This window comes from Otolemur garnettii, unplaced genomic scaffold, assembly GCF_000181295.1.
Source record: "Otolemur garnettii isolate 467f Iridium unplaced genomic scaffold, OtoGar3 scaffold00100, whole genome shotgun sequence".
In the NCBI taxonomy this organism is placed as follows: Eukaryota; Metazoa; Chordata; class Mammalia; order Primates; family Galagidae; genus Otolemur; species Otolemur garnettii.
In genome coordinates this window covers 6,040,696-6,052,365 of record NW_003852495.1, presented here as the reverse complement: position 1 = coordinate 6,052,365, position 11,670 = coordinate 6,040,696, and the positions used below count along the sequence as shown (strand labels likewise).

Here is an 11,670-nt window from a genome sequence, read left to right as displayed (position 1 = left end):
ACAGATGAAGAGCTCAGAATAGGCCTAGAATGGAAATGGGAACTTGCCAGTTATCAGATTACTACTGCTGCTGAAGCTACAGGTAGAATGTTACTTGACTGCTTGTAGAAAATATACTCAAAATGTCAAAATGTTCAAGGACAGAATCATGAGAATCCAATAGTCAAGGAGGAAAGTTTTCTAATAGTGTGGGTGTTGTGGCAGGTGCCTGTAGCCCCCGCTACTTGGGGGACTGAGGCAAAGAATCAGTTAAGCCCAAGAGTTTGAGGCTGCTGTGAGCTGTGACACCACAGCACTCTACCAACGGTGATAATAGTGAGACTCTGTCTCAAAAAAAAAAAAAAAAAATTAGCCAGGTATGGTGTTGCATGCCTCCAGTCCTAACTCAGGAGGCTAAGGTAGGAGAAACACTTGAGCCCAGTAGTTCAAGGTTAGAAAGGTTACCATGAGCTATTATCAGACCACTGAACTCCAGCCTTATAGAAAGAATGAGACTCCATCTTTGGAAAAAAGGGGGGAAAAATCCCCACAATTATAAAGCCTAATTAAAATAAAATCAATATTGGTACATGAATGCAGACTGGAAGATAGAGTTCAAAAACAGACCAAATAAATGTGATAATCTGGTTGATCAAAGTGGCATCTTTTGTGTGTGTGTGAGACAGAGTTTTATCTTCTTGCTCTCAGTAGAGTGCCATGGCATCATAGTTCACAGCACCTTAAACTCTTGGGCTCAAGTGATTCTCTTCCCTTAGCCTCCCAAGTAGCTGGGACTAAAGGCGACTGCCACAATGCCAGCTATTTTTTTTAGAGACAAGGTCTCGCTCTGGCTCAGGCTAATCTTAAACCTATGAGCTCAAGCAATCCACCTACCTCAGTCTTCCAGAGTGCTAGGATTAAAGACGTGAGCCACCGCGCCTAGTCTTTATAAACAGTTTCTAGAAGGAAAAGGCATCCCACAGAAAAATGGGGGAAAAGGAAACAAATAGGCAGTTTCCAGATTAATCCATGTGGCCCTTTAAACATAAGACATTCATTCTCACTGATTTTTAGGGGGTTAAAGTTAACCTATATTGAGTTATCAAGTGTTACTTATATCTTAGGTCAAAAAAAAAAAAAAAAATTCAACACCACACGATGGTTGAGGTTCTAGGAGAAAAGGTACTCTTTCACAATGCCAGTGGGAATATAGGCAATTCCATTATACTTACCTACTAGGCAATTCCTCGTGTCGCCGTCAACTTTAAAGATATGCCTGCATAAGTATAAAATGACATAGATAAAAAAAAGTTACTCTTCACTGCATTGTTAGTGAAAACTAAAAACTGGAAATAATACAAATATCACACAACAGGGAATTGAATGAGTCAACTATGATACATTCACACAATGGGATCTTATTCATACAGCAGTTAAAAAGAAAAAAAGAAAAGATAATTAAGAAAGGACATTTGGGCCGTGCCAAGTGGCTCACACCTGTAATCCTAGCACTCTGGGAGGCTGAGGCTGGTCGATTGCTTGAGCTCATGAGTTCAAGACCAGCCTGAGCAAAAGGGAGACCCCGTCTCTACTAAAAGTAGAAAAACTGAGGTAAGAGGATTGCTTGAGCCCAAGAGTTGGAGCTTGCTGTGAGCTATAACACCGTGACACTCAACCCAGGCTAACAGCTTGAGACTCTGTTGCAAAAAAAAAAAAAAAAGGAGAAGAAGAAGAAGAAGAAGGGCCATCTGCAAGACATATTGTTAAAGAGTAAAGTGAAGTATACATGATATGAAGTATACAAGGTGACATGTATATGGGAAACAACCTTTACTGTAAGGAGGGTGGGGAACAGGAGTGAAGAAAAAACATGCCAGTCACCTAACAAGCAAAAAACCCATTTGAAGGATAAATAAGAAACAAACAAGAAACTATGTTTACATGGGACAAAGAAAATTGACTGAGGGAGGAGAGCAGAATGAGGTATCTCTCTGTAAGATATATTTTTGTTGAAAATCATAAAAATGAATTACTTTTATAAGTAATCAAATTCATTTTCTTTTTTTTTTTTTTTTTTTTTGAGACAGAGCCTCAAGCTGTCCCCCTGGGTAGTGCCGTGGCATAGCTCACAGCAACCTCCAACTCCTGGGTTCAAGCGAGTCTCCTGCCTTCACCTCCCAAGTTGCTGAGACCACAGGCGCCCGCCACAATGCCTGGCTATTTTTTGGTTGCAGCCATCATTGTTGTTTGGCGGGCCCGGGCTGGATTCGAACCTGCCACCTTAGGTGTATGTGGCTGGCGCCTTAGCCACTTGAGCCACAGGCGCCAAGCCGGAGTCCAAGAGTTTGAGGTTGCATTGAGCAAATTCATTTTCTTAAGAAAACCTGTTGCTTAACTTAAATGAACCCAACTGTTCATTAATTTAGTAACAATTCCTCAGAGAAAGTACATCAAGTAACTTTAGAATAGAGAATCTTCTCTTTAACTCTGTATCTTTACTGAGATACATTCTTTCTTTTTTTGAGACAGAGTCTCAAGCTGTTGCCCTAGATAGAGTGCTCTAGTGTCACAGTTCACAGCAACCTCAAACTCTTGGGCTTAGGCAATTCTTTTGCCTCAGCCTTCCAAGTAGCTGGGACTACAGGCACCCACCATGATGGCCAGCTATTTTGTTGTTGTTGCAGTTATCACTGTTGTTTTTTTAGCTGGCCCAGGCCAGGTTCCAACGCGCCAGCCTCATGTATGTGACTGGCACCCTACCCACCCTGCTTAAGGGCACTGCCTAGTGAGATACATTCTAAGGACAAAAATACCTACATACATTAAGTACATTAAAGAAATTTTTAACATGATACAGTATGTTTATGGTTACTACTAGTATTGGTATGGTTACATTGAGATAATTTTCTTTATATTGCAAGGATAAATAAAGTTAAGTACTTACTGTAACTTGTTTTAAATTTTTTACTACAAAAAGTAGCTAGAAGCTAAGAATTTAGGGAAAAATACCACACCATTTAAAAAGAATTAGAAATAGTAATATGAACTCATGATTTTTAAAAATCCTGGCCTTAATACAATGTTACCCCTGGACAATGAGCACACCTTAGATAACATTCTCTAATACTATTCTCCAATAAAGGAACCAGAACTCCTTGGAGAAATGGTCAATTCCAGGTCTAGGAAGGAAGGCACAGGTGAGCCTGAAGTGTATGAAAGCTTTCAGAGACAAAAAATTGCCAGGTCAAAATGAGAAAAAGAGATGGCTTCAAGGAGTATCTACTGGCATCAAAAAGTGTAGTTGACTAGAGCACACTAAATATTTATACAACTTTAATATGACACTTAAAAAATGAAAAAGCCAGGAAAAATTTGGTAACATTTGAGGTAATCAAATAAACATAAAATGAATGAAAAGACTAGACAATCATCACTTTACACACCCTGTAGATATTTACTGATTCAACCATGCATTATTTATTGGTGTTAAAATCATCCATTAAATGACTGACAGGGAATGGACCAAAATAAAACCACACAGATTACATTTTAGTTATAACGTAGTTACAAGAAATAAATAATCACTAATGATGGACCAGCTACACAGTATGTCTCTCCTGATATGATGCAATTTCAAATTGATAAGATCATTTCATTCTGGACAAGAATGAATCACAATTAGAATCTTTTTTAAATGTCACCAGAGATTCTAAATTAGAACCATGTGAAAGTAACCATCCCAGAAATCAAAGAACAAATTTCATGAAAGAAGTATGTTTCTAATGATGAATATAACTTTAACAGAGAACTCTAACTTCCTCATCCCAAAGGAAGGAAATGTCCAAGCTGGTGCCCGCCTGGAGTCTCAGCTACTTGGAGGCAGAGGCAGGATTGAGCCAAGAAGTTTCAGATCAGCCTGGGCAACATAGCAAAACCTACTCCCATTTTTTTTTTTTTTTGAGACAGAGCCTCAAGCTGTCGCCCTGGGTACAGTGCCGTGGCATCACAGCTCACAGCCTCCAACTCCTGGGCTCAAGCAAGTTTCCTGCCTCAGCCTCCCAAGTAGCTGGGACCACAGGTGCCCGCTACAATGCCCGGCTATTTTTTGGTTGCAGCCACATTGTTGTTTGGCGGGTCCGGGTTGGATTCGAACCCGCCACCTTAGGTGTATATGGCTGGCGCCTTAGCAGGTTGAGCCACAGGCGCCGAGCCACTCCCATTTTTTTTTTAAAGTAAATTTAAAGAAAAACTCTTTTACCTACTCCCATTTTTTTTTAAGTAAATTAAAAAAAAACTGTTTAGGCTTGGCACTGGTAGTTCAGTGGTTAGGGCACTGGCCACATACACCAGGGCTGGTGGGTTTGAGCCCAACCTGGGCCTGCTAAACAATAACTACAACAAAAACATAGCCGGGTGTTGTGGTGGGCAAGTCTAGTCCCAGCTACTTGGGAGGCTGAGGCAAGAGAATCCCGTAAGACCTAGAGTTTGAGGTTGCTGTGAGCTGTAATGCCACGGCATTCTACCGTAGGTGACATAACAAAAACAACAAAAAGAACTCTTTAAAGTTAAAAATTTTAAATATATATTAATATGAAGCCAGTTAATTAATAAGTGCCCACACAGGAGAAAAAATTCAAGTTGGGAGGTGGGGGGTGAAGATGGAGGGGGGGCTCTCACTCAGTGGACACAATGTAGGGATATATGGCACACCTCCCGGGGCAGGAGGGACAACAGGGACCTACTACCCTACAACAGGGACCTACCAAAGGCAAACAGCAAACATGGTAACCTAATCGTTTGTACTCTCACGTTAATCTGAAATGTAAATGCTATTTAAAATTTAAATGCTTAAATTTTTAAAATGTGTCACACTTGGGTGCCCACCTACCACACCTCAACTGCTTTACTACCTATTGTAGTTTGTCTGTTTTTCCAAATGGAATTCTGAATCAACTTACTATGTTCCAAAGGAAAAAACCTGTCCATACTTTTATTAGGATCGCATTAAATTAATAAAGTTACTTAAGTCACACACACTTCTTTAGGTCTCACGGTAATATTTATTCACATATTATGGCCCTTAGAGTAATATTTATTTTAAAGTTCTTTTATAATAGTCTTGCATTTTTTTAATTTATTCCTCAATATTTTATCATTTTATTGTTATATTAGTTTTCTTCAGTTATGTATTCTAAGTAGTACTCTTTGCAAATCTGAAAGCTATTTATATGTAGAAAATTAGTACCCAACTACTTTTAACTTTTTATTATTTAAAACTATGTGAAAGACGACTATGGGTGATTTCCTCAGAAAATACATCTTAGCAAACAGAAGTAGTTTTCTCCATAGTAGCCCACAAAATGCATACAACTTGAGAAATTTCGATTCATTAAGGAATTAGGACACTTAGGATTTAGTCCAGTCTCATGGATAAACACAGCAACAACTAAGATTTCTTCAAGAAACGAGGCTGTGCCTAATCTAGAACCCTTGACTCCCTAATCCTGCGTGTTCTGCATTCTAAGTCACTGCTTCCCAAAATGTAACGCTATGAATGAAGTTTAGGGCTTCGCCTAACATCCCTATTAAAGTATCTCAAAGACCCGGGGATTTGAACAGTCTGAAGCAGGCACTTCGTTAAAAAAAAAGTTTTAAAAATATTCTTGTCTAAAAAAAAAAAAATCACGGTAATTTACATACTACCCCTATCTAAAAGAAATCCCTTTTTATATAGAAATCCATTTTTAAATTATTCATCATTTTTGTTTTCCACCCCATCGGATGTTCAAGTAAAACAGATGCTCTGAGAAGATGGCACCGTTATAAGTACCAACACTTCCGACAAGGGAAGTGCGGCTCGCACGTTATACCTCCACGCTGATCTCCCAAATCTCCTTCGTAGGCACAACCACACACAATCCTGCACCCACAGTTTCATATTCACTCAATCCCAAACATCAGGTCAAACTTTGCGGTCAAACTCAGGGTCACACACGCTCAAACCCGCCTCACAGGCCCCCACCTCCGCCCACACCTAGGCCAGAAGCTCTTCCACCGACTCCCTCCCCTCGCGCCGCGCCCCTAGAGATCGGGAATCCTCCCCATCAACCTCCCAGGCCCGACCGACCCGAGACGCCCAGATCCCACCTCCTACTTTCGCGCCACGTGGAACCAGGGGCCGTACTGACCCGCGGACAAAGACCAAAATGTCCACTCGGTGCGCTGCGTCTGCGCACTCCAAAGACGAACGAGCACTCCCAGAAGTCTGCGCGACGCGGGCCGGCTCTGTCAGCGCGGCCAGGCCCAGGCTGGTATGTGCTTACCTTCCTACACCAGCTCTGGGGCTTTTCTGGTCTTGGACTACACTTCCCATAAGGCATTGCTGGTCGACTGTGTTTCTCTGTCCGCCCTTCCCCCCTTCAACTTGGCTGCTTCTTCCTGTGATTACATATGGGAAGTTATGCTTCCTTGGAGTCCGATGAGCTCAAGCCTCCTGGGAGCTTTTGGGTGGGAGCTATTTGGCCTCGCAACAGCTACCTTTGTGAAGACTCCCAGACTCAATGTCAAAACGGGCCATGCCCAGACTCAGAGGTGAGTGGACGCCATCTTGTCCGAGCCCGGTCTGGCTCTGGACTACTTTTCCCAGGGTCCACAGCGGCCCGACATTACGCCTCGCTTGACGCCGTGGCGAAACCATTACCTCCGCAAGGACCCGGACGCGACCAGGGGAGGCAGAAGGTGAGGGGTCTGGGAGTCCGGGGCGGGGACGGGGCGTGTCCGGAGCCTCGGGTCTGTGCGCACAGTCGGGAGCGGGCTGTGCATAAGTGATTGTAAATGTGTCTTTGCTTGTGACTTTGTGGCCCGATGTGGGTACCTGTGAGTGTGCGGTTGTACCCACCTGTCTCCAGGGTGTGTGTCTGGTTGTTTTAGTGTAACTATATATGATGCTCTATATTGGGGTGTAAGGTCATTGACACCGCGTTCTGTTGTGTATGTTTGCCTATACGTCTTGTTCTTTGGGGTGTGAATGTAACTGTTGTAACTGTGCTCGTGCAGGTGTCTGTGCGGTTATGATTGCATGTGTGCAAGGTGGGTGTATGTTTTGGTTGTATGACATCGTGGCCGTGTGTATCACTGTGTGCAGTTGCCATATGCCTGTGATTATGTGGTAACATGGCGTATATATTCCTCTTGTGTCCCTTGGAGGAGGTGAGAAATGGTAACTGTTTAAGTGTGTGATGCGGTCTGTGTGGGTGTGGGATTTCTTTGGGTCATTGTGACCCTTGTGTGTCTCCAGAGTAAATGTTGAGATATGACTGGGTGATGTAAAGTACCAGTGATGTGTGTGTCCCCGAGTAGGTGTCTGTGATTATGGAGAGGATTTGGGGGTGTTTGCCCGTGACTATATGTGGGAGTGACTGTATCACAGTGGTAATTAGATCGTGTGACTATGTCTTCTTAGTGGGTGTGTGATTGTGACTCTGTGTGAGGTTATGGAGGTGTCTGTGACTATGTGGTTGTGTCCTTTTGTGTGTCTTTTTTTTTTTTTTTTTTTTGAGACAGCGCCTCAAGCTGCCACCCTGGGTAGAGTGCTATGGCATCAAAGCTCACAGCAACCTCCAACTCCTGGGCTCAAGCGAATCTCCTGCCTCAGCCTCCCGAGCAGCTGGGACCACAGGTGCCCGCCACAACACTCGGCTATTTTTTGGTTACAGCCGTCATTGTTGTTTGGCGGGCCTGGCCTGGATTCGAACCCGCCACCTTAGGTGTATGTGCCTGGCGCCTTGGCCACTTGAGCCACAGGCGCCGAGCCTCCTTGTGTGTCTCAAGAGTGGATGTATGGGGGCGGTGCCTATGGTTGAGGGGATAGGGTGCTGGCCCCATATACCGAGAGTCCTGGGTTCCAACAGGGCCCCAGCCAAACTGCAACAAAAAATAGCCAGGCGTGTAGCAGGTGCCTGTAGTCCCAGCTACTCGGGAAGCTGAGGCAAGAGAATCACCTAAGCCCAAGAGCTGGAGGTTGCTGTGAGCTGTGACTTCATTGCACTCTACCGAAGGTGACAAAGTGAGATTCTGTCTCTTTAAAAAAAAAAAAAAGTGGATGTGTGGTTATGTTTGTGTGACATTGTGACCATTTGTACAGCACCAAGTGTGCCAGGGACTCCAGTGCTCTGATCCCTTCAGAACCTATGAAGTCAGGACAGATTCTCGTCCTGGACAGTAATGACCTCAGTCTTTCCAGGTGATTTTGGGATTGGGTAGGTTGACCAGTCTTCTCTGACCTCCTTCCTCTGGTCATTCACGATTTCTTTCTTTTAATCCTTCTCCAAGAAATATGCTATTGAATATCCAAAAGCTAAGTTCAAGGTATATCAGGTTTTATTCTTGTTTCTCTGAAGCCCTTGATTTTCAATGGATGCTTTTCTTTCCTTCTGAAATTTCTTGTAATAGAACCACCACCCTTTCCCACTATCTCTACCCGGATCAAAGTAAACTGGTCTCTACTATTTGCCTTTAAGAGTAATTTACTGGCACCTGGAAGGTAGATTGAAAGGCCCGTATCCTCCCTGCTCCCTGTTTATTTAAAATGTTGTCTTTCTTGGGCAGCACCTGTAGCTCAGTGAGTAGGGCGCCAGCCCCATATCCTGAGAGTCAAACTGCAACCAAAAAAGAAAAAAAAAGGAAAAAAATGTTGTCTTTCTATTATACTTTAAAATGTTACAAAAATGGAATTTCCGTATAGTCTTAATTCAGCTCCATATATTAGTATTTTATACAATCACAGTACATGATCAAAATCAGATTAATGTGAATATACAACTATTAACTAATCTACAACCTTATTCAGATTTTATCAATGTCCCTCAATGTCATCTTTTTGGAGCAGGATCCAATCCAGTATTACATGTTGCAGTTAGTTGATAAATATACTTGGTCTTCTTTGATCTGGCATAATTCTGTCTTTTTTTTTTGAGACAGAGTGTCACTTTGTCACCCTTGGGAGAGTGCTCATAGCTTACAGCAACCTCAAACTCGGGCTCAGGGCAGCACCTGTGGCTTAGTGAGTAGGGCATGGCCCCATATACCTGGCCCCCGGCCAAACTGCAACAACAACAATAAAAAATAGCTGGGCTTTGTGGCAGACGCTTGTAGTCCCAGCTACTCGGGAGGCTGAGGCAAGAGAGTCACCTAAGCCCAAGAGCTGGAGGTTGCTGTGAGCTGTGATGCCACAGTACTCTACTGAGGGCAACAAAATGAGACTCTGTCTCTAAAAAAGAAAACAAAAAACTCTTGGGCTCAAGTGATCCCCTTGCCTCAGATCCTGAGTAGCTGGGACTACAGGCGCCCACCTAGCTATTTTTTTAAGAAACAGGGGTTTCCCTCGTGCTCAGGCTGGTCTCGATCCTGTGAGGCTAGGAAATCACCCACCTTGGCCTCCCAGAGTGCTAGGATTACCGGCGTGAGCCACCATTCCCGGCCATCTTTCATCTTTCTATGTCTTCCATGGTCTTGACACTTTTGAAGAGTACTGGCCTTTTGTAGATTCTGCAGTGTAGCGTGTTCCTCAATTTGAAGGTGTTTGATATTTTCTCATGATTAAATTCGCATTATGCATTTGAGGCAAGAATACTCCAGAAGTGATGTGTCCTTCTCAGTGAAGTGTTATCAGGGGACTCATGAGGTCAGTTTGTGACATTATGAGTGATGTTAATTTTAATCACTTGGGTAAAGGGATGTCTGACAGTTTTCTACTGCAGAGTCATTGGGGTTATTTTTTCATTATATTATAATTAATGTCTTCTGGAGAAATACTTTAAGCTTATATAAATGTCCTATTCTAATCTTGCTTTTACTTACTAGTCTTTACATCCATTGATGATGCTTGCATGACGAAGTTATTACCAGTTGTTTGCCAAATGGCGGGGTCTTTTTGTGTCCATGATTTTTTTCCTTTATTCATTAGAATCTTACTATTAGAAAGAGATTTTTCGGCTCAGTGCCTGTGGTTCAAGTGGCTAAGGCGCCAGGCACATACACCTAAGGTGTATGGTTCAAATCCAGCCCAGGTGGTTCAAATCCAGCCCAGGCCTGCCAAACAACAATGATGGCTGCAACCAAAAAAAAAATAGCCGGGTGTTGTGGCAGGTGCCTGTGGTCCCAGCTACTTGGGAGGCTGAGGCAGGAAACTCACTACTTGCTTGAGCCCAGGAGTTGGAGGTTGCTGTGAGCTATGACGCCACAGCACTCTACCCAGGGCGACAGCTTGAGGCTCTGTCTCAAAAAAAAAAAAAAAAGAGATTTTTCTTCTTCCTCATTTATTTACTGAATTATATAAGTATGGGCTGGAATATCTTTTGTTCTATAGGTTATAATCCATGACTTTCCTTATTTTATTGCCTAAATTCTCATACATTTGACCCCCTTGAGTTGACTCCTGTGTCCTTTCCATGTGAACTGTTATTTTATTTATTTATTTTTAATACTTCTTTATTTTCTGGCACCACAAAGTATTCTCAGTTGATTTTGTACTTCCTTGCTCTAGCCCTGGAATAAACAAATTTCCCAGGGAACACTGACTTCTTTTACTAGAAGATGATATTTTGAAACTGGGATTAGATGTGCTGACTGCTTCTGAAATATCATTGCTTCCAGGCCCTCAGCTGGAAATACAGCTATGAAATACCTGTATCTGTACATATACACATCTCTGTTTATATGTGTGTATATATAGATAATCCCTGAGTTCATATAACATCTCCAATTTCAGTTCACCACAGGATTCATTCTAGCCTTCTCCATTTCTTTTTCTTTTCTTTTCTTTTTTTTTTTTAAGGCATAAAACTTTATTAGAATCTGTGTCTTCCTCCCCTCAATAAGTCAAAGAACTTTAAGACATTTTGAAGACATTTGGGGAAATTTTAAAATGAGGTGCATATTACTGCATTAATATTAACTTTCATAGGCTGAAAACAGTCTTATGGCTATAAAGGAGTATACATTTTTCTGGGAGCTACAAGCTGAAATGCTGCCTGATGTCTAAACAGCGTTATGAGGGTATTTGAATAGAACCATGTGACTATTCTACAGGTAAAAAATAAAGGAGAGTCACAAATGCTCTAGGTCTTTCTGGAGTTCTCTGCCCCTTCCCTGATTAACTCTTAGAAAAGGCAAGGGGAGTTGGGGGACTAGACTCAGGAGAGACTGGGTGGCTCCTGCCACCCAAAACATGTACTGGTAGGCTGAAGAAAAAGAGTAAGGCTTGCTCTGATCTTTCCCACTGTTCTCTTTTTTCTTTTTCAAACACAGAACCGCTCAGACTTTCCATTTCTTTTTCTTCTAACTCCTTTCTTTGACAGTGAAAAACACCTGTCTCTCATTAACTACAATGTAGTAACCTCCATAGCTGACCACCTCCCTGCGTTGACCACCTCCTAAGTTGACCTAATTTTCATAGACCAGACGTGTACTGCTTGTATGTATCAGTACCGTATACGCCTGGTTCCTTACATTGATCACCTGTGTATGTTGACTAGTTTGTTATAGTCCCTTGGGTGGTCAGCTTATGAAGGTTCTATTGTATTTATTTATTTTATTTATTTGCTCTATCCTATGTAGAAAGTAGTTTAAGAATTACTGACCTGGGGCTCGGCGCCTGTGGCTCAAGCGGCTAAGGCGCCAGCCACATACACC

The 11,670-nt window shown here is 42.5% G+C and overlaps 2 protein-coding genes across 5 annotated transcripts in view; one reads left to right on the top strand and one right to left on the bottom strand.

The window, feature by feature from the left end:
- The window catches only part of ZNF146 (zinc finger protein 146), an 18,415-nt gene extending 12,093 nt beyond the window's left edge, over nucleotides 1-6,322 (bottom strand). For 2 of the 4 annotated variants that reach the window (XM_023516922.1, XM_023516923.1), the window contains exons 1-2: nucleotides 6,127-6,194; nucleotides 1,212-1,255 (exon numbers count right to left, since the gene is read on the bottom strand). The gene's annotated coding sequence lies outside the window, so the exon portion shown is untranslated. Of the gene's footprint in view, nucleotides 1-1,211; nucleotides 1,256-6,126; nucleotides 6,198-6,302 lie in introns of those variants that run through there. The other 2 variants (XM_023516921.1, XM_003796122.3) reach the window with 2 other exon arrangements.
- A 232-nt stretch (nucleotides 6,323-6,554) lies between these two features.
- ZNF565 (zinc finger protein 565) overlaps nucleotides 6,555-11,670 on the top strand; it is a 29,861-nt gene continuing 24,745 nt past the window's right edge. The window contains exons 1-2 of the mRNA XM_023516896.1: nucleotides 6,555-6,570; nucleotides 6,626-6,717. Coding sequence (XP_023372664.1) covers nucleotides 6,555-6,570; nucleotides 6,626-6,717 — 108 coding nt within the window. The remainder of the gene's footprint in view (nucleotides 6,571-6,625; nucleotides 6,718-11,670) is intronic.